The 23223-nt window shown below is 45.5% G+C and overlaps 1 protein-coding gene across 1 annotated transcript; it reads right to left on the bottom strand.

The window, feature by feature from the left end:
• Positions 1 to 3706: 3706 nt before the first annotated feature.
• On the bottom strand, positions 3707 to 22791 carry LBH (LBH regulator of WNT signaling pathway). The gene is made up of 3 exons (XM_083496190.1): positions 22515 to 22791; positions 18581 to 18680; positions 3707 to 6443 (listed from the first exon to the last, which is right to left on the bottom strand). Exons 1-3 carry the CDS (start codon positions 22538 to 22540, stop codon positions 6255 to 6257), a joined length of 315 nt encoding a protein of 104 aa, XP_083352316.1. The 5' UTR covers positions 22541 to 22791; the 3' UTR covers positions 3707 to 6254.
• Positions 22792 to 23223: the final 432 nt, after the last annotated feature.

Below are 23223 nucleotides of genomic sequence, written 5' to 3'. Positions count from 1 at the left end.
TTTGTTGTTGTTGTTGTTGTTGTTGTTGTTGTTGTTGTTGTTGTTGTTAAAAGATATGCCTCAGTGGAAGGATTGGTATTGTGGTGTTCACACCCCTGCGCGCGCGCGCTCTCTCTCTCTCTCTCTCTCTCTCTCTCTCTGTGTGTGTGTGTGTGTGTGAGTAGTGAAACACCACAAGGGACAGACTTACAGGGGAGAACAATGGGGCCTGCACAGTGCCTATTAACAGCACGCAATGCCACGCCAACAGGACCTATTAAAGCACACAAGCTGCATGAGGAAGTACAGCAGAGTAAAACCAAGGGCTTGTGATATTTTCAGGCTTGGCTTATGACATCCTTTTCTTCATGCACACTTTACTTCCTTGCTTGTGTTTATCAGATGAAGTTGATGGCTTCTGGCTGCTTTCGTGGTAACCTTGCAGTCAGGGGCCTCTTCGAGAGACTGAACGTTCAGCACAAGCTTTATTTGTGGCTTCCCCCCTCCCCACTCTTTTTCCTTTACTCTCTCTCCCCCGTCCCCTTGCGTCTCAGAAGAAGAAAGAGCACATGAACCGGGCGCTCTCCTTCATTTTTATCCCCCCCTCCTGCATTTGAAGAACAAGAGACAAATTAATTGTGTTTTCAGCTGCAGTATACGCTGAAGGAAACGCGTCTAAGTGGGCTTCTTTCCCAAAGCACAATTGCGTGTGGGGACATAAACACCACCTGCAGGCCACCCTGCTAACTAGTATGAATAGTGGCTTTCTCATATTATTCACTAATATGAATAGTGGCTCATGTTTGCTCACATGGAGAGGCCTCCTCAGTGGACATAAAATATGTCCTCAAGAAAACGCCACACACCTGCAAAGGGTTGCTGATTCAGAGTCACCAAGTTCTCATTTTCGGTCTCTTCTGTTGCTGTTTCCTTCTGTATTACAACCATGGAGGATAATGTTATAAATGCCTGTGGTCATCATGGTGCTTACATATTACCTGCTAGAGTCACACCTCCTCCTCCTTGTTTTAGCTAGCACTGAAAGCCAGTGTGGCATAGAGTGTTGGACTAGGACCTGGGAGACCAGTCCCCAGTCAGCCATGAAGCGCACTGGACAACCTTGGACCCAGTTGCTCACTCTCAGCCCAACTGTATCTCAGAGTTGCTGCGAGGATAAAATGGGGAGGATGAAAGCCATGTTTGCTACCTTGACCTCCTTAGAAGGTAGGTGGGATATAGTGCAGTAAAATGATGACACAGTGAAGGCACCTGCCTCATATCAGTGGTCAGGGCATTCCAAAGTGTAGGTGCTGTCACAGTAAAGGATTCATTGCCTGCAAGAACAAATTAAGTATTATGTGATATCTGTAAAAGCGTTGGTTCTACAGATCTAAGAAGTCAAATGGGCACATGTGGAGTGCAAACATGTGGAACATGTTTTTTTTTAATAGGTTATTGCTTTGAAATGGTTGCTTTAATGCTTCATGTTCCCTTTTATAGTTACTTGGGTGTTCTTGATTTTATCTGTTTTTATGAGAATGTCCAGATATTTTGCAATCAAATGGGTTGGTTCCCCTCCAGTGACGCCTGCCCTGTCATAGTTGCTTGACCGGTAGAAGTTCAAGTGGTACAGGCCAGTCCAAGACACGCCTGAGGCAAAGGACATGGTGGAGCTCATACAGAAGCCACGTAGACTGCTAGCTGAACGTTGCCTCAACACTAGCAATGGCATGGCGTCTTCCACCAGCGCTTGAGGGAAGCAGGATAGTTGAGGCAGTGCAAGGCAATCTATATGACACAAATCGCTCTATCCTCCACAAGAGGAGGAACTCTTCCCCCAATGTGGCCATTGCTTCATTCAGCCTAATGGTAGGGCTGGCTTTGCTTCCCAGTACACATACATATGTACAGTGACAGGATGCCAGACCAGATGGGCCTTGGGCTTGGTCCAACAGGACTCTTCCAGCATGGTTTTCCTTAGCAGCAACCCTTAATGCTGCCAGACTCCTGTAGCTGCCAGTCAGTGTAGAACAAACCAAGGTAGATAGACCAACAGTATAAGGCAGCTGTCATGGAGACACACAAAGCAAATGTTCAAAACATGCTTTCTTTTTGATAAGTAGTCTAAGGCCACATTCACACCATACATTTAAAGCTTTACGATACCAGTCATGGCTTCCCCAAATAATTCTGGGAGCTGTAGGATGTTAAGGGTGCCAAAAGTTATTTGGAGAACCATATTCCCCTCCCAGGGCGGTTTAACGATCAATCCCTCTTCACAGGGAACTTTGGGAATTGTAACTGAGAGGAATAAGAGCCTTTTAACAGCTCTTAGTAGCTTAATACCAGTTCCCAGAATTCTTTGGGGGAGCCACGACAGTTTCAAGTGGTATCACAGCACTATAAATGCAGGGTGTGAATGAGGCCTAAGTTTAGTGGCTTACCTTAGAATTAGACGGAGCCTCAAGCTACAATTTTATGCACATGTGCTCAAGTGTAAATCTCTCTCAAATCAGGGTAACTTGTTTTAGGAAGATGCCTTATACTGTCCCATCCAGCTTAGTAATATCTACACGCTAGGTGGCAACAGCTTTCTGGGGTTTCAGACAGCGGAGATTCCTAGCCCTACCTAGATATACCAGTTACAGATAGGTAGCCGTGTTGGTCTGCCATAGTCAAAATAAAAAAAATCCTTCCAGTAGCACCTTTAAGACCAACTAAGTTAGTTCTTGGTATGAGCTTTCGTGTGCAAGCACACTTCTTCAGATAGGTATCTGAAGAAGTGTGCTTGCACACGAAAGCTCATACCAAGAACCAACTTAGTTGGTCTTAAAGGTGCTACTGGAAGGATTTTTTTTATCTAGATATACCAGGAACTGAACATGGTACCTTTGGCATGAGAAACAGATGCAGTAACACCGAGCTGCGATCCTTTCAAGCACAGATCTGTTGTATCTTTCCAAATGCTGGTCATTAGATGGGAAAGATTTGCACTAGAAGCATACAGTTAATTCTTGGGGAGAGCTAGCAGATGCCTCGCCCCATTTGTATTAAGCTAATAGAATCCTCCATCCCACAATTCAGAAAACATGGGAGGTTTTTCTGCTTTCTCGTTTAATTCATTTGAATAACCCAAACTGATCAAGTGTTTTCCTGCTGTAGATTTGCAATGCAGTACTATCCTCTTTATGGGACGCAGGTGGCGCTGTATGGGACGTGGGTGGTGCTGTGGGTTAAACCACAGAGCCTAGGACTTGCCGATCAGGTCGGCGGTTCGAATCCCCATTACGGGGTGAGCTCCCGTTGCTCGGTCCCTGCTCCTGCCAACCTAGCGGTTCGAAAGCACGTCCAAGTGCAAGTAGATAAATAGGTACCGCTCCAGCGGGAAGGTAAACGGCGTTTCTGTGCACTGCTCTGGTTCGCCAGAAGTCATGCTGGCCACATGACCCGGAAGCTACACGCCGGCTCCCTCGGCCAATAAAGCGAGATGAGCGCCGCAACCCCAGAGTTGGTCACGACTTGCCCTAATGGTCAGGGGTCCCTTTACCTTTACCATCCTCTTTAATGCTTGCATTACACTTGGGTTTGGATAGGGATTGGATAGGTACACTTGGGTTTGGACAAGGATTCACATACCCATTTCAAACATCTAGAGATCACCCACCCCCACCCTTCTTGGATTGTGGGAAAGGAAACGAAATAAGAGAGCAAATATGAATGCAAGAGGTTTGGAAAGCATTTTCAAACTTTATTTACAACTGTCACAGTGACAAAAGTAGTCTGAAAAAAATGCAAGCTTTTTTTCCCTGAGGCTCAAAAAAGAACTTTACAGAAATATAGAATGTAATATACAACAGGAGAAATTCAACTGGAGTGCTTTGTTCTTCAGACACATTCAAAAATGACAGAAATACAAGCAACAATTAAAAAAAGAGAGGCGCAAAAAGGATATGCTAATATTTAAAGACAAACAGCATTTCCACTCTGATCTTTTAAGCATTAAGGATTTTTGCTCGTCTTGAGTGGTTTACATTTGACAGCTTCAAAACTTGGGATCAAAATCTGCAAACAAAACGAGAAATAACTTTTTAGAGATAAAACTAGGGAGTTCAGGCTGGTGTGCAGGTATCACAGCTCATTCTACTGAACAGCAAGACGAGAACAGATGTCCAGCATACAAGACCAAAAAACATCTGGATCCATTGGTTTTAAAGCAACCTTGGACTAGGAAATGATGCAAGACAGGTTTCAGCGATGACAAAACTGTTAACCAAGATAGGTAGTACATGTGTGACAAGTTCTTGGCTGCCAAAAGAATACAGAGGAACACCAACTACATCCCTATATTATGCTTAAAATAATAATAATAATAACAACAACAATAATAAAAAACACTCAGGCAACCTCACGCCCACATGTAACAATGACTCACAGCTGTTAAAAAGTTATTGCCATTATGTTGAAAACACAAGCAAGACAAAGACTGGGGGTGGGAGGGATTAATCCTGCTGATTTTAAACAAGCAAATTCCCTAACTCCTTACCAGCGTTTTTACTACTCATGAGGTATCAAATACAAATATATACACAAAGTCCCAACAGATTTCTTAAGAAAGAAGGAACGGAGGCGATAAACAAGGGACATGCGAGACTAGGGGTTGTTTTGAATATCTTGTTAAGGCCATGATGCGTGTTTATTACATCTTTTTAGTGTCTCCAGAATTAAACATGGAAACGATTGGCTTTTCATTTCTCAAGAGTGGTCCTTTTATACTGTGAAGTCTCAGGAAGGACTTCCATCAAGTGGTCAAGACTTCTGCTTTCTTAGAAAGCAGCAAGTTTACCTTATCCTGCAATTTGTTCTCCACATCCTAAGAGGATAGGTCGGACAAAAATAGTGGCAGCTGTTGCTAGGAATTTAGATCTTGGGAACAAGCTTCTGCCCATCAATAAAATCTCAGATATGTTCAAAAAGCATATTATCTTCTCCAGAATACTGAGAGACCATAATACTTTTTTTTTTGTTTGTTTCTTTGAAGAGAAGACCTGCTTTCCTTCAATTATTACTTCTGTTAAAACTAACTTCAGATCATCTCCAAAGCTCTGTTAGGGTTCACTGCATCTGTTGGACAAAGTTAGATTATGCGCTGTCATAAAGTGAGCTCTTCATCCAGCTTTTGCAAATGGTTAAACTACACACATCCCTCAATGCCACTAGAAAAGCTGGCATCTCATACCCAACTAGATGTACTTCTGGATGGGAGACTTAACAACAGCTTTGGTGCCCGGAAAATAATTTTATGGCAAAAATCTATTGAAGTTTGTTTGTTTTGTTTTGTTTTTGAGAAAAAGAAAGGAAAATCAAACTCAACCTGTTTCGTTACCATGTGCAGGATAAACAATGCTATTGCAGAAAAGTGGCAAAGGATCATTTTGTAAAGTCATCAGCACCGTGCCAATGAAAAGAAGATTCACTCCTGTAAGATTTAAATGTACGTCAGTCAATATCTTTATCATGGTTACAAGACCCATTCGGGTTAGAATTTAAATGCATATTTTAAGAGGGGGCTGGGGGGGGGGGAGAAGGCGAAGATGGCTTTTGTCTGCAACGGGCTGGGCTAGCAAGTGCCAAACACCAACATTCCCAACAGGGTGTGCGACTTAGAGAGAAAAGATACTGAACGGGGTAACGTTATTGATCCGTTGCTCCTCGATGTTCAGCAGGAAAGACCTGCCATACTCTACTGTCATCGGAGCATTTCAGTGGCATGTTATCATACCTCTCAACCCACAACACACACACACACACATACACACCAAAAAACCAAAAACCAAAGCACTATAAGAAGGCAAAGTTTTGAGAGATGAATACTAGTCTCATGCTTTTATAGCCAGAGGCAGCTGCATTTTACACATCTGCAGTCATTTCTTCCACCCCACACACTTCAGAAAAAAAGCGTGTTTCCTGCCCGTCTGATCCTCCACCAAAGCGCCCTGCAATTTCACGGCTACCCCCAGATAACCTTAACAAAATTCAACAGCCATCTTGAGAAGAGCAGCCGTCCCCCTTCCACTACGGCACAACTGCCTTCCTTGCTTTCATTTGGAGATTGTCATGTCAAGCGCTTCAGTTCTCAATAGAGAATATGAAAAAACTAAGATCTTTTTGCAGGTGCAAAATTTGAATGTCTTTTGTAGAAAAAAAGACTTTTCAAAACAGTTGTGGTTCTCTTCCCCCCTCAAGATGATGTGGCATCTTAAGTCGTACAGAAGACTCTATTGCTCCTTGCTCTCTTTCTTTGCTTCGTCACAGTTTTCTTCCTCTTGTTCCTGGACCAGGAACTCCTCAGGCGGCCATCTTAGCTCTCCGCTCTCCACATCCCCTTCTGTTGGCTCAACTACAATGGAAGGGAGACGGTCCTTCAGCTTGCAATAACGATCGTAGTCTGAAGGGTCAGGGAAAATCTGAAAACGAAAAGATTTACAATAGTCAGCAATTCTGTAGTATTGTGAGGTATGCTTGACATTCTCATCTCTTTTTATCATAACTGGAGGTAGGCAGTGCCTTGGTCCAGGGTTCCAACTGTGAGCATCATGGCTGAACAAGATTTTGAACCTAGGTCTGCCACATCAAAAGCCAACTATCTGATCAGTAAACCACACATATGATATAAGGCAAGCCGATATTTCCTGCAAGTGTTGTTTGGGTGAAACCTGGCTTCAAGCTACTGGCTAGCTCGTAATGTGGCCAGCTGCAATGCATGTTCAGTGAATAGAATCATCTTCTTTTAAACTTCTTCCCACATTGAACAGTTGAGATAGGGAGATTGCCGATGCCTACAAATCAGTACCGAACCTGATCTTAATTAGATTGAAATCCAACATGTGTCCTACACACAACTTGTCTGAAATATTCCAATACGTAAAAGATGTATATTATGACTGAATGGACGCCACTGAAAAACATTTGTGTTCTTGGTAATATGGAATAGTATCAAAGTTCTGATGGTCCCATGGAAACATGCGTGTTCATGACTTTTGACTATAGCTTCCAATGATGATTTGCATGTGTGAACACACACCCAAATTATGGTTTGTTTTTTGAACATTTTCTAATTTTTAAAGGCTTTGTTTAATGATTTGTTGCTCATATGGAATGGTTAATATTGCATTCATATACAGAACTAAGCTATCCCGAACTGGGCTGATGCAATTTAGAGGCTGCCTCTGACCAAACTCTATTAGCATAGCCCCAAAACAGGTTTTCTGGTGAAGGACCAGCTTGCATGGGGTGCCCCTTCTCTTAAACGCACCTGGTGAAAGCAGCTCTACATTGGGCCCTAAACAGATACACAAGCTAGTGGTACTTTTCAATACAACTTTTTGGTTCCTGAAATTCGTTCCGATTGTGCAATAAAACAACACAGATACAATTCTACAATATATGTTGCCTATGTGTGAAAACAGGCAAGATCCCAGGATTGCACTTTCAGATGGAGGAAGATGTCAGGTGTCATCCTGGTCCCCGGGCATCTTCACTTCATCAGAAGTGACTGATAGCCAGGTGCAAAATGCGCCTGGCAAATTTCAAATGCTGACCTAAAGCTTCCAGAAGAATCTTAAAAATTTGGCCTAAGAACACCTAGAGACCAAGTAGTGTGAAAAGTTCACCACTCAACTCTGGTACTTGCTACAAGCTCAAGAATACAGAGTATTCCCATCTGCTCTTGCCGCCTGCATGTGTGCTTGCACAAGAGACTGGCCCACACAGCTCCCTCACGCATTCTTTCAGCAGGTAGTAGTGATAGTCTGAAGCCTCTAACATCTACAAGTAGGAATACAAGCTAGGAATAAGTTTTCCTTCTAAGCAGTTTGTGCCACCCTCCTTTCCAATGTGTTGCATTCTTGCCTGTGGCCAGTCCCATGATGAACACGTCTTTCCAGCTGTGCTACAAGGAAGCTGATCCAACTTTCCTCTGCTCCAGTTAGCATTTCCCAGATGTCAAGGCAATTTGCCTCATCCCGCAACACAACAGAACCGTACCCATTTCTTTTCCTTCAGAACAAACCTGTTCTACTCTGCCCCATCGCAGGGCTTCAGGGCTTTCTATTTTTTGTATCTTTGCTATGGCAACTCAAAATACAAGACCTCACTCGGTTCTTTCCCCTTGGATCCTGCTGCCTGTTATCAGCAGGAGAATAGTCAAGGTACAAGGAAAGTGGATGGTGGACTTCCTAAGCTGAATGACCTGCTTGCTGCTCCCAGAGCCAGCCAAAACTTCCCTGTCTGCAATTTGGAGGAGGTATTTGGCCTGGGTACCATCAGGCTGATGGGGGCTGCAGTCCAACAACAAGATTCCTACATGCGGCCTAAGACAAAGGAGGCTCCATCAACAGAGCCCCCCTTTTCTTCATTGCACAAGGATGCTGGCCAATTACAAAACTCCAGGACTCCTGGGGAGAAAGCAGCAGACTCTGGGCTGCGAAATGAAGAGTGCCAGCCTGCAGTCAAAGTCATAGGAAGATAGAAAGCTGCCTTGCCCAGTCAGACAAGAGCTTAGTATCAGTAGCAGCTCTCCTGGAGATGGTGGGGATTCACTTGATGGGCACCTTAAAGACACAGTTGTTTGCCTCCATCAGTGAGCCAGGCGCCACAGCTGATGCAGCTCCAAGTGGGCTTTACCAGCGCTCCATCAAGCTGTGCTTTGTGGAATCAGTCAAGTTTTTGCAGCCTATTGACACAGTGCTTGTGAGTATGCACCCAGCAATGTGCTTCCAAACCACTTGCTAGCACATAACACCTTGTCTGAGGGATTTTCTGTGGCTGCCAATCCAGGCCACGTTCAAGGTTTTGCTACTAGACCCTATAGAACTCAGGACCAGGTTACTTGAGAGCCCACCTTATCCCTTGTGTACCCAGTAGGTCCTCGCATTCTACAGGAAATTCGCCTTCAAGTCCCCAAAATTATCAGAAGTTCCCTCAACAGAAACTCCAGGCAGGGTCTTTGGCAAGGCTGCCCTCCTGGTGGGGCTTAAGACTGGCGCCCACTACCTGCATTTAGCAAAATTAACTGGAGGCACTTTTGTGTTGACAAGCTTTTCTGCATAGATAAAAAGGTTTCTCCGGGTGTTCATTTTCCATGGTTTTTAAGCCTATACAGTGGTACCTCGGGTTACATACGCTTCGGGTTACAGACTCTGCTAACCCAGAAATAGTACCTCGGGTTAAGAACTTTGCTTCAGGATGAGAACAGAAATCGTGTTCCAGCAGAGCGGCGGCAGCAGGAGGCCCCATTAGCTAAAGTGGTGCTTCAGGTTAAGAACAGTTTCAGGTTAAGAACAGACCTCCAGAACGAATTAAGTACTTAACCCGAGGTACCACTGTAGTCAGCTGTTTCTGGTACTGTTTTCAAAAATTACTCTTAGCCATTTCCATGGTGTGTTTGTAAATCACCTTGACACACTCGTGAAAGGAAGTTCATAAATAAACAATAATATTGTGCAGCTGCACAGCATGGATGGGGAATCTGTGGTCTTTCAGATGTGGTTGGGCTCCAACTCCTACGGGCGCCAGCCAACATGGACAGTGGTCAGGAGTGATGGGAATCATAGTCCAGCAACACCAGGAGGTCCCCACCCCTTTAGAAAATCTTCCCCCATACACAAGACAGTATGTGTCTTGTGGGTCATGCAGGACTTGCAATAGTAACCGACTGCAGTCTTAAAATTCGGCAAAGAGCTTTGGCACTGATTTAGCGCATCCATGGGGGGAAACAAACGTATTCCAAGCTGATGCTTATAGTTAACAGCAGTGCAGGAAACACCAGAGCAATAAGCATTCACTGTCATGTTAGGTACATTAGGTCAAGTCAGAATAGCTGTTTTGGAAATAAACTGTCTGCTTCCGCCCACCCCCTTGAAAACTAAGGAATAAATGATTTCCTTAAATAAACATCCCTTAAACGTGTTGTGCTTAGTGTGCTTTTCCTCCCTCCTTTTTAAATAGAATGAACTATCTTATCTCCAAGCAGCTGCAATAGAGGAGGTTGGGATTTTTCCACTAACTCATGCTTTTTTAAAAATAATCAAGGCAGCATAAAAATGAGTTGTTGCAATTACACTCAAGGATTAGGGATGGCCCAATGGAAAATAAGTGAAGTCACATTTCCCAGCACATGACAGACAAGGAAACGAGACAAGGTTGTCTGTGGGAACAAAGGAACAAGAGAGAGGCTTTGCATGAGGACACTTTTATCCACATCCACGAGATGCTATCTGCTCTCTCCTCTTTACACAAGAGGTAGATTTCCATCCCTGGGGACTCAGGCACACTTACAGCTGTCCCAATACACAACAGCCTCTTGGGCTATCGAACAAGCTCATCAGAGAATAAATGCAAGCCAGTGACTGAATAGCAGCCTGGCAAGGGAGACTTTTCCATGGTATCAGTAGAGAAATAATGTGTTATCCTTTGGAATGCCAGAGGTGAAAGAGTATCTCAGGGCGGGATGGAGAGACACACGATCCTGCAGCTGAGCACAGCCTTGTATTTAAGTGCTAGCCTGGTAGCCACAGGCACCCATAAATTGCATGCAGGTGTGTGCATGGAATTCTGTGCAGGCGAGTGAGCATGCTGAAGGAGGAGGAGAAAGAGGAGGCCTTCGTCCCTCCACTGCACCCAGCATAGAAACCAAGCAGGCTTCGAAAAGAGGGGAACCACCCTCCCACTTGGTGCCCAGCATAGAAACGCAACTTTTGATTCTCCTCTTGTCAGGCCAGTAAAAATACTGCAGAATGTTAACTTTTCTGGGCTTATTTACAAGGCTAGCTGAGCAGATCCTTGAACTCAAAGCCTGCATTCATGCTATCCATTTCAGGTTTGCATCACAGCTATTTACATAGCATGTGGGACTTGGTGTGCAAATATTTATTTGGTATAGAAGCCAGACTATCTATGTTCAGACTATATTCTTTACAGGCCAAACTGCATCTGGAGTCAACTGGCGATGGGATTATGAGCCTAAGCAGTTTCTTTGATGGCCACAGCTTTCCACACAGCTTGGGGTCTCCAGCTGTTTTTGGACTACAACTCCCATCATCCCTATCTAGCAAGGCCAGTGGTCAAAGACGGGAACTGTAGTCCAAAAACAGCTGGAGACCCAAGTTTGGGAAACACTGAACTAAGCCACAGAAGGCAGATCCACCAGTGTCTGTTGGCTGCGAAAGCTAAATGGAATCTTGTTCAGAAGCAGCAACACTAGAAATAAAGACGAGATGGGCAGCACCTTTGTGGTGACCCAACTCTGAGCTTCCAGCAGCCCCTGGCTTGCCACTTCTGGAGACTGAATGGGGCAGGAGGACCTTTGATCTCATCTAGCAAGGAAATCCTTAAGCCATGAAAGGCGTTTGACTGCAAATGGAACATCCAGCTACTACCAGCTAGGAGCCAGATAAAGCAGAAGAGGATTCCTTTCTTGAACTGCATTTCAGGTAGTTTTTCATTTTCTTTGACACAACACAGAAACAAGTCATTTCGGTACCAAACGCTCACCTGGGACTTTTACTGTGCTCTTGTGACAGTTGCCAAAAACGGCTCCAACATATGGAAGCTAGGATCATATAAGGCTTGCCCTGGTCAACCTCATTGTACTTCCATGTCTGCTCAGTCACCCTTCTCACTTATGTATTTATTTCATTTATATCCTACCGTCTTCCCCCAGAAGCTCAAGGTGGCATAAAGGTGTTCTCATTTAATCCCTACTATAACCGTGTGAGGTAGGTAAGGCTGAAAAGCAGTGACTGGCCCCAAGTGAGCCGCTTGGCCGAGTGGGGATTTGAACCCTGGTCCTCCCAAGCCCCAGTTTGATACTCTAACCATTACACCACCCAGAACTATCTACACATGCGTAAAGCACCAATAAGGACAGAGGAAATGTCTCTTGGGTATCTTATTGCTGCAGTGATAAACAAATGGAGCCCAATATGTAGAAAACCATTTCGCATCTCAAAAACAGTAGCAGGATGCTACTGTTTTGAAAAGATTATTTAGAAGATTTCAACCAAGCATTAGGAATATATGACGTTAAGAGCCATTCGACAGTGGAATGGGCTACCTCAGAAGGTGGTAAACTCTCATTTGCTGGAAGTTTTTAAACAGATTAGGTGGCCATCGGTCAGGGATTCTTTGCCTGTGAATCCTGCATTGCAAGGCTTTGGACTAGATGGCCCCTGAGGTCCCTGACAGCTTCACAGTTCTCCGATTCAGTTATTTATATCCTGCTTTTCAGCTACAAGAGCACTCCAATAAGTTAGCTACCTAGCCAAAGACTGAAAAGATCTTCATTGATGGAACAACAGTTTGCTTTGGCCTAAAACTCAACTCAGGCAAACACAAAACTACTTTATTTTCTTGCCCAATGCCTCAAAATCAAACTGAACTTGAAGCTCTAAACTTGAAGATCATCTGCTTCTTCTGTGCCAGGTGACACCCTCCTCCTCTCCCCCAGCCCCACCCCCCTGCTGCTTCCTCTAGAGTTGACTGAACTTGGCACCAAGAGTGGAAAATGTTTTAACAACCACAAAAAGGCTTGCTATACGCGAGCTTGCTCGAGTGCAAACCAAAAGAGCTCAGCTGCAGTGCAAAACTGCAGTGCAAGGAAACAAGCTATGCTAATAAGGAATCCAAAACACCCGGAGAGAATTTAAAAGGCATCTAACGAACTGCACCACCGACTTCATTGTCTGTGTAACCAGCAAGTCCTTCAGCAGGGCGGCATGGGAGCACATTTTGCACAGCCGTCACAGGGGTAGGGAACCTGTGATCTCCCAGAGCAGGCATAGGCAAACTCCGGCCCTCCATATGTTTTGGGACTACAATTCCCACCATCCCTAGCTAACAGGACCAGAGGTCAGGGATGATGGGAATTGTAGTCCCAAACATCTGGAGGGCAGGAATTTGCCTATGCCTGGTCCAGAGGCTGTTGGACCACAACTCCCATCAACCCCAGCCAGCATGGCCAGCAGTCAAGGATGATGGGGGTTGTAGTCCAACCAGGTTTTGTGGCCCACAGGATTCCCATTCCTAAATGCTGGCAGTATAGCTGGGGCCCCAACATCAGGCCTATGATCCACCAAGCCAAATGCAACAGCCCATCAGAGCTTGGGAAAAAAGCTTGAGATTTTGCCACTTGGCTGAGATGGCAAGCACATGGTGGTTATCAAGCACTTGGCAGGTGAAAGGTTTGGGCATGGTGGAACCCTAGTTGTGCAAGCCAGCCTTACACACCATTTAGAAACAGCCACAAGGCCAACCCAAGGAATGTACTGCTCCCAAACAAATGCACCATGCAATCCAACCAGGGTGTCCATCCCAGGGTTACTTCCACATTGAAGGAATGCTCTTGCTCCTTGCACAGCACACAGAAGAGGAATGACTCCAACATGCTCTGCAAAACAGGATATTATTTTGGGGCACGACTCCTGCTCATGCAATCACCACCCTTAATGGCTGCTCCAAACCACCACTTGGGTCGCTTGTGCCATCAGCCGATCATGAATGCTCATTCCCTGCAGAGTCAGTGGATTTAGTTAACCAGCTGTTCAAGGCAATCCGAGCACAAAAAACAGAACACTTGCCTCTAAAGTTAGTCATATTGTTTGCCGGGCACAGCTGACACAACTTGAGATTTCTTTCAATGGCCCTTAGTTCAAATTCCATTCCAGCAGGATTTTTTTTTAAAAAAAGTTTGAAGTCAAGGCATTGTTTTGACAGCAGGCTAGTAAAATGATTAATTTAGTTCTTAACCAGCCTCAGTTTCAGACAGTTATTAGCTCTGCAGTCAAATGACATTAACAGAGTGAACATGCAAAGTGGTGATTAAGCATTTCCAAGGAGTAAGAAAGCACAACACAGTCAAAGGGGGAGGCAGACTCAGAAGACCAAACTAGGCTGCTCAACGTTCAACAGGCTGAAAACAAACCAAGCCTTCGTCTGGACATCAATCCGTTTAGTGGATGACATAGAAGACTTGCGGTTTTATTATTCCTGCAGGAATTAGGGGACATCTGAAATCATTCCAAAAAAATAGACGTTCCCTTTTGCCACTCTCCCAGATGCATTCTGAGGCATGATCAAAGCTCAAGGGAGTGCAAATACCCTTCCTGGAACCCCATGTTTACTTGCTACTTATTTTGCAGGAGGGCTGGAGATTCTTTTAAATAGACAATAGACCTACTTATGTTTTTGTCCCAAACACCTTGGGTAATGCGTGGCTGTTGGAAGGAGACTTGAGGGGTAAAAGCACAGCCCTGCTCCACATAAGCACCATTATGCCCTACGTGCAGGTAATGTGCAAAAATGGTCAATGGTGGTCAACTGTGCAGCTAGACTGACACCTTTACTCCTTTTCCCTGGTAGTAGCAGACCCTGTTAATCCAGACTGCCATTAGGCGGCCACTGCACATTTGTATGTTCCCCAGTTTAAAAACAACCCCTGAATTTAGAAATACAGCATGTTTGGAAGAAAGCTGTGCCAAACCCTTCTCCCCAACACCATGACAGAAAAAGAGGCAGGATATAAATGGGAGAAAATTACTATAAGCACTAATTGCACCACAAGCCATTTCAATGGATTTGGCCAGAGATGCTGCGTATACTGTAGGGTTTTTTTTTAAAAAAAAGGTACAAGTACGACAATATTTGGGCCCTTCTGGTTTGTGGGCACACAAGATATGGATTTTAGCAAGTCTGGATTAATAGGAAGCTTTAATGATCAATGTTGGTGCTTCCACAAGTAAACTGAGATAGCAAAAACAGGAATTATTGCTTTACTGCAAAGGGAAGCCAATGGGATGCCTTGCAGGTGTGTCATTGGCCCCCAACTCCCATCAGCCTCAGCCAATGGTCCAATAGGAGGGAGGGTCACAGGGTTCACCATCCCATCTGTTACCCAAAAGAGAAAGAATATCCACTTCTATTTGGGTGAGTGGGAGAACATGTGACTTTCTAGTTTACTAAACAGAGAAACCAGAAAGAACCTTACAGCAATCTTTAGAATTGCAGTGAAAACGTCCCAAAAAGTTTTGAGCAGAGTTTCTGAGTTGAAAAATGCAAAAAAAAAAAAAAAAAAAAAAACCCACAACCCCAAAACAGCCCAGGAGAAGCCAAAGTCTTTAAAAATGGAAAAGGAAAAGTGCAGATTTGTCAATGTCTGTATGTGGGACATTGTGAGAAGTCATAGTTAGCAATGCAAAGACTGCACTAAGTCAAGTGTGAAAACTGAAGAAATGTCCAAATGGGAGATTTAGCTACTTCCTGGGGGCACTGCAGCACGCAAGCTGGGAGTGGGGTTGAGTATATTCCCCCACAGGACATCAGCGGCCAGGTGAAGCCTGCACAGACCACTGTGGTCCTATTCTGATCCAGTTCACTGGCAGCCAAACAGCACTTGAGAACTTAAGCACTGTACATGTTGGCACTGGAAAGGTGCCACCAATTACAGAGGTTTGAGCCATCTGGATACGCCCCAAGGTACATATTGACCCTCCAAATAGATTATCAAAGACTGAGGACAGCTGCCAGGAAAAGATGAGAGCAGGTTCTCGTTTCGTCCACATGCAAACTTTGGCCATAACCCTCAAAAAAACCATCAGCCCTCCCCAACCTTGTGCCTTTCAGGTGGTTGTTGGGACTACAACTCCCACCTGCCCCAGCTGGAATGGTTGTCCAGCAACCATCTGGAGGGCACCAACTTGGAGAAGGCCAGTCAAAGCCATTTAATCTTAAGTAGCTTAGTAGGGGATTTTCGCTTTTGACTTCTTGGTGAGTGGAGAAGGTAGGCTGGAGAAAATGCAGGCCTACCATTTTCCAGGGGGCAGCTTATCATAGTGACTTTATTCATTCATACGCAAGTTTTAGGCTCTACCCTTCATCCCCCGGTTACCATAAATTAAAAGGCAGTAAAGACAGTTCTGTGGATATTTAAAACTGAAAATCAAATTAGAGCCAGGTAAAAGAATGAGGGAGGCAAGCAAAGTAGGTATAAGGGCCTCCCTTCACCCCTCAGGACAATATACTACCTTCCAGCTGCCCTGGGAATTCATTCCTAATGAATTCTTTTGATATCATTTTAGTATTTTATTTCCAATTTACTTCCAAGTAAACAATTCAGGAAAGGGGTAGAGCAACTGCTTTGAGTGCAGAAGGGCCCAAGTTTCAGTCCCTGGTGTTTTCCGGCAGGGCTGGGAAAGACCTCTTGTCTGAAACCCTGGAGAGCAACTGCCGGTCCGTGTAGACAAAACCAAAGTAGGTCTGATTCTGACTCGGCAAAAGACAGCTTCCTACGCTACTTTGAAGCCGCCCTGAGAGTATTTGCATCTTTAAAAGCGGACTACAGTGGTACCTCAAGGTTAAGTACTTAATTCGTCCCGGAGGTCCGTTCTTAACCTGAAACTGTTCTTAACCTGAAGCACCACTTGAGCTAATGGGGCCTCCTGCTGCCGCTGCGCCACCAGAGCACGATTTCTGTTCTCATCCTGAAGCAAAGTTATTAACCTGAAGCACTATTTCTGGGTTAGCAGAGTCTGTGACCTGAAGCGTATGTAACCTGAGGTACCGTTGTATACAGAAATAAAATGCAAAGACAAAAACATGCCTGTTTAAAAAGAATTTAGAAGTGCCTGGGGCAAAGAAAAAGTTTTATGCCTAGTACCAAAAAGGCCCGGGTTGGTGCCAGGTGAGCCTCCCTGGACAGGGCATTCCTAAGATTTCTGTTAGCAACTGGCATGCCAGAAGCCTACATGTCCACTGTGGCACTCCGAGTGCTGCTACTCCAAAAGTAATGGTAACTCCAAAGCCCCAGGACAACAGGTGCTTCGTCCGACAGCTACTTCCTGTTTTGCTTTTGGGTTTGCAGCTGTCATTCCAGGGAATGATGACATCTGCAACTGCCCTATGCAATGTAAATATTTGTTTCTTGGTTGTAACCTTCTTTTCTTTTCTTTTTTACAATGAGTGGGACAATGCTCCCCTCCCCCACAAACACAAACCAGCCTCGTGTTGGGAGGATTATAATTCAAGCACTCAAAGCCTGTCTAGTTTCTTCATTAGAATCCCAACATATGAAAAGATAATAGCAGCAAACCTACATGAGACTGAAATGCTGCAAAGTGGGGAATCTTTGGCCCTCCAGATGTTGCTGAACTAAAACACCCATCATCACTGATAACTGGCCATGCTTGCTGGGGCTGATGGGAGTTGTAGTCTGTCCACATCTGGAGGGCCAAGATTCTCAACGCCTGCTGAAATGCTGCCGCTTGGCTCCTCTTACAATGAAGAAAAATTGCCCTTGACCTAAGGAGGATGCGGAGTCATCATTCCTTCACAGCATCACATGGCAACCCATATCCAATGCCACTTTTAAGCTCATCTGTATCAGCAGTGAGTTCACATCTGGCTTCTCCTTCATGTCCAGCTGACGGGTGAGCTTGGAAAGAATCCAAGCTTGCCCTTATGCAAAACCAAAGGGATGCTAAAATAAGTAAATGCAAGCAATGTTTCAATGTGGCTTTTCTTACACTCAATGCTGCCAGCAGCCCATGTTTCTGTTTGCTTGTTTGTTTGCAAAGCTGTAGGCAGTTAAGTAGGATAAGCACAGACAGTGGTTTAGGCACCCTGAAAGAACCCAAAGGGTCTAGCCATAGCATGTGTGTAACCAAAGCAAGCATTTGTAACATTTGTTGTGACTTCCAATTATCATTTTAGTTGGTGGGTTTTGCAAACACACCATAAATGAGATCTCTGTGATATTATGTGACTCATCACCATTGCTCCTCAGCCTCATTGTGAACAGTTTGCCTTCTGGCACTGGCAAGTTAAAAATCTAGCTTGATGCATCAAAAACAAAGCAAGTAGGGTATCTGTACTGTGACAAGACCTTCCCAGACTTCTCTTACAAAATTAAGGCAAACCTTGCTGTGTTTCCCATTGTGGCCTTGCAAGACATACGTGTTAACTTCAGGTGCTGCCTAAGCCGTGTGTTCAAGTGTGAGCTGCCAGAAGAGTGGATCATTTAGCTCAGCCACCCCCAAACTCGGCCCTCCAGATGTTTTGGGAATACAACTCCCATCATCCCTAGCTAACAGGACTAGTGGTCAGGGATGATGGGAATTGTAGTCCCAAAACAGCTAGAGGGCAGAGTTTGGGGGTGCCTGATTTAGATGAAAACTTGAGACAACTTAACATAGATAATAGGACATGAATTGTGTGAAAAGGTGCCACAGTACAGTGGAGAGCTAAGCATTGTGCTTAAAGTCCATTCATTTCAATGCAATCTAAGCATTCTGTAACCTGTGTTGGATTAAGATCTTAGGTGTAGTGACTTTATTCCAGGCTGCCCAAGGTGTTACTTGAGCCTCAAACGTTTTATTTCCACCCCAGCCAAGTGTTCCACATCCCTAGCTTGAAAATAAGTCAATGAGGTTTTACTCCTAAGTAAGCATGCAGAGAAATCAGGCTGGTAGGTCAGCCTGTTGAAAAGGCGTCATCATCTACTCCCAACGGATTCTGCTGGTTAACAGTGTTCTACGAAGCAGAGGAAACATACCTGGTATGACAGGCCATCCTTGCGGGGGCTTAAGCCAATCTCGTCCATAGATGGAGCGCTCATCACCTCAGTCATGTCAGCTGATCTCAGATAATCAGAGCTGGAAACAGAGGCAGAAAGAGAAAGAGCTTCAGCTGTTGAGAGTTCCATTAAATGAACACAATCACTGGACCAAGTGGAATTATTACTAAGGCTTCATGTTGTTGAAGAACCATTCAGATGTTGATCAACATAGTAAAGCCTTTCAACCTTTCCAGTTTAGGAAAGGGCCTTGGTTTTGTTTTTTGTTTTTAAACAGATTGGAACACTCCAAGTCACTTTGGGCCTCTCGACTCCTTTGATTTCAAAGTTCAACCCCTCACTCAAAGGAAGATCTTGTACAAGTTTTAGCCAAGTTTAGAACACCAGCTGGAAGCAGCAGTCAAGTCTTTACAGACCTGGGGTCTTTAATCCAGACAACACTGAACAAGTCCTCTTCTTTCCCACTCTGCTATTCTCCTTACATAGACCTTTAAAAAAATAATGTTACTGTTAGGGCAGCAACCAGCCATAAGGATGGAGCACATGATTCAGTTGTGGGTCCTAACCCACCTGGCTTAAGGCCAAACCCCTCCTAGAAACAAGTCAATCTGAGACTTTCTAATGCCTACCCCAACCCTGTGTTGAAAGCCTATTGATTCCATAACCTCCTCAAAACAATGGTAAAGAACCTTGTCAAATGGAGCACTTATGCAGTTCCAAAGGCTTTAATTCTGATTAATTCTGTAACTTTGGTTTCAGGAACTGCTACGCCGGGGGTTAAAGATGCACTCATATTTTCCTGTGTAATGAATTCTGAAAGCAAAAGTAGATTTGCATACACATCCAGTAACTTCTGCATTTTGGTGTGTGCTTAACCATTTTCAATTTCCAGGCACAGCACTTTATAAAGCTTGCCTGCATCCATTCATGTTGCCATAAAAGAACTGTTGCAGTTTGGAAGCTGCTCTGAATCAGCTTCAGACGTACCCCAGATAATAAAATGCAATGGCACTATAAAATAGCAACAGAAATGCTTGCCCACTAGTCACCAGTGCTCAATCTTTGGAGGACAGCAGGAGGCAACAGAAGGGAGCGCTCTTCACTGTACATACTTTATACCCTTGCCAAGTGGCAACAGCTCTTCTTATAGATTCATACAGAATACCGAGTTTAAGCTTTGACACTTATGCATAATACAAAATGCAAACAGCTCATGCTAGGAAATCAGTTGTGCAGATAACAGATATTAGTGACATCAATGCATACAGAACTCAAATATATTACAATAACAATAAAGCCAGGTCTCTGCTCCAAGGAGCATGCAGTCTTACAAGGCCACAGAGAGAAGTCATTGAAAGAGCCTCCCTGACGCGAATCAACTTATTTGCTGCTGCTACTGCTGCATCTTAGCTCTATGCATAAGTGAGAGCTACATCAAGATCAGCTCAGCTCTGTATCTCCAGGACTACACTGGAACAGGGAGGAAACTAATCTGTTCATTTACCCACCTTGCTGTGGCCCTCCTGCCCTCTATATTGGGGTCTATGGACTATCTCTTTACAGTGCTTCTAGAAAAAGGAAGTGAAACTGGACTTTGCTCTGTAAAATGCTTTAAGTAAGTGCAGAGACAACCAGCTGCTTAGGAACTCCCTGCTAGAGTTATTCAAAGGTTACTAAAGCCAAGGAGTGGGTTGTAGTCTGCCAAACTCTATAGTCTGCTTTGCAAGAAAACTTGAATATAAAAATAACAGCAACCAGCGGAGGTCAAGTAAACAGCTACCTTCTTTTTTCAATTTCAAGCTGGGGAGAAGAGAAAAGCTGAGGCTTAGCAGGAAATTAGCTTGCTGGGTAGCTGCATGCTGGTCAGCAGTTAGCTTGCCCCACCGGCTAACAGCTGGATGGTGCACAACCCAAACTGTGCTATCTGGCAAGTATAACTGAATATTAAGCATCAGAAGCGCCCCACCAAGCAAGAGCATGGTTTCCAGACAAAAATACACTAGGGAGGCAAAGCACACTACTTGCCAAACATCTCCACACAGCTTGCAGGTCTAGAGAGCAGAGTTTGCTTTAGTGCCATTCTCCCCTCACTTGCTTTTCAGAAAGCTGTGCAACCTTTGCAAAAAGACCAACAACTCACTTGCTTTATCCCTGCCAGTTCTATCTAAACCACTCAGATATTTACCACAGGTAGAGCATCCCTTGTGCCAAGGGATATTCATACTGCTTTTGGTATTCATCATGAGAGGCACCCAGTGTTTCGTATTTGTGTGTGGTGTATGTGTTTGCGAGGCCAAAGAATCCGATTCTGAATTGCCATCCAGTTTTTAATCCCGTCTCTGTGCCAGAAAAGCACAATTCCCTGAAGCCTGCCTCGCAGATGCCTGACCAGCCTTTCTCTGAAAGCAGCCCAAGGAAGATGGTTACACAACTTCTCTGGGCAGCTCACGCCTTTCCTAGCAGTTACAAGGCTGTAGAGAATACAGCGGAAAGACGCAAATACGTAAGGGTAGATTCGGGCGGGCTAAAATGCACCACCTCAAGGCATCATTTGAATGCAACCCCATCATCATAGCCTCAAGCAAAAATTCCAGGAGTTCTTCAGAGCCACAGTTCTGCCCTGGAACCATTTTCCAAGCTCAGGTCCCTAAGACAATGAATAACAATTAACAGAGCTTCTGGACATATGCAGAGTGACCTTCCAGCACTACTAAACACAGCCAGCTCACACATCTGGGATTAAGGGTCAAGGCTTCCGATTTGCCTACAGTCCTTACACCACCTTTAGATATTAGCCCCTGGCAAAATCTGTTTCCCCGTAATCCCGCACCCATTAGAAGGGATGTGTGGGTTACTTTGCCAAGCCAAAAGCGGCTGCTGCGGCGACTACCCCCCGCCCCTTGTCAGCAGCCGGCTGCTCGGATCACTACTGCCTTTGTTGCAGGCTTGCAGAGAAGCAGCTGCCCAGCAGCAAACTTCCTCACGCGATTAAGTTTCCCCTCCGGGTTGCAGGACTGCGCCCCTCCACTCTCTCGGGTGATATTTTGTTTGGGGCCGGGGGGGGGGTGTTGTCTTTGCAGATCGAACATCAAAGCTGACAAGCGACTTTTCAAACACAGACAGTCTCTATTTAGCCGTCATTATTGAGCCCCCGCCCCCCAAATGCCCCTCTAAAATCCGTTGCTCGGGGTGCAGCGTCTGCAAAGCCCTGGCTGCAGAGCAAGCGCTCTAAGCAAGCGAGCAGCGCCCATTCAAGATGCTCAAGCGAAGAGCAGCGGCGGCGGCCGCCTCGCCGTGCAAACTACTGCTGCCGCCGCCGCCGCCTCCTGTTGCAGCAACCCCAGCTCCGCCGAGCCGCTTCGCCCGGCGGGGTGAAATGGAGGACAAACGCCGGATGAATAACCGCTTAACCGGCGCCCCCCCCCCAGCAGCAGAGCGTGCACCGACTGCTAAAGAGGCTTCGCATTCAAAACGGCGTAGCTACACCGCCGAGCAATAGCAGGCTGCAATCCCCGGCGCGTTTACTCGGGCGAAAGCTCCGTGCAACTTGGCGGGACTTGCTTCCGTGTAAAGCGTGCACAAAGTCGGGCTGCAGGGGGCTTTGCTTTTTTGAATAGGGGGCGGGCGAGTGGGGGGCAGAATTAGACCCAGGCTGCCTTTTTCCAAGTCTCCACGTTTCTTGACCTAAGCTTCCCCGAAGCCTCTTCCACCGAGCGTCTCCTTTTGTTCCTCGCCAATCCCCTGCGCAACCTTGAACTTGCTTCTCTCAAGTTCCCAAGTCTGACTAGTTGGGTTTCTCGAGCCTTCCTGGAAAAAGTTGATCCCCCCTCTCCCCAGCCTGCAACCCGGATCTGGTAATCTACATTTGCGACCCACGAGTACAGTAGTAAAGACCAGCAAACGAGGTACTCACCAGTGAATGGGAAAAAATACAGACATGAAGTCTTAACAAAGAGGCTGACCCAACGTCCTTTGTATCTGAGCACAGGGGGGCAGAGCCGGAAAGGAGGAACGGGCTGGCCTCGCTAAGGAAGAGCGGCCACCACCAGACGATTTGCACCGAGAGGAAAGCGCCCACTTGGACAAGGAAGGGGGTAGGAACAGCTGAGTAGCGCTGGTAACCCGCGCGCACAAGAGGAAACTACGCTCGACTTTTTCTGCAAGGCTGACTCGCGCAAAGAAAGTGGGCAGCTCCTTTTATAGACGAGGGAGGCGTGCCTCGGCCCGCAAGGCCCGCCCACCCGCTCCGATGATGTCACCAAAATCATGAATGGTTTCTTGCGCTCAGCCTGTAGCAAAGCCGCGTCTCGGAAGAAAGGAGCGGGATGCCGAGCTCTCCTATTGGCTGGCTCCTATGGCATCATCTTCGGTACGAGCGCGCCTTGCTGCTGATGTCTGTTGTTACCTAACCCACATCGCAGTCAATCAAGCCAAGTTTGGGTATATGTAAAACCACTCCTTTAGCTTTTCTTCCTGTGTTGCATGGCTCTGGGCACGCGCTTGCCAACCCCCCCCCCCCGCCTCCCTTAAAAAATAAAATAATAAAAGCCTCTGTCTCCGCTGAGAAATGAAGCGTTTCCGAAGAGGTCAGAGGATCTGCCAACGCAAGAGTTCTTAAGTAG

Source organism: Podarcis liolepis, assembly GCF_965112155.1.
Source record: "Podarcis liolepis genome assembly, chromosome: 3".
Lineage (NCBI taxonomy): Eukaryota > Metazoa > Chordata > Lepidosauria > Squamata > Lacertidae > Podarcis > Podarcis liolepis.
Note: the sequence above shows the minus strand (reverse complement) of the source record. Positions and strands in the feature narration are given on the sequence as shown.

What these genes read in the sequence shown, in the direction of transcription:
- LBH (XM_083496190.1), bottom strand. Translation starts at nt 22,540, where the DNA reads ATGTCTGTATTTTTTCCCATTCACTG. An exon ending in GTATTTTTTCCCATTCACTG is followed by an intron (nt 18,681 to 22,514) that starts GTGAGTACCTCG and finishes CTCTGTTTCCAG; the next exon opens with CTCTGATTATCTGAGATCAG. An exon ending in AGGATGGCCTGTCATACCAG is followed by an intron (nt 6,444 to 18,580) that starts GTATGTTTCCTC and finishes TTTCGTTTTCAG; the next exon opens with ATTTTCCCTGACCCTTCAGA.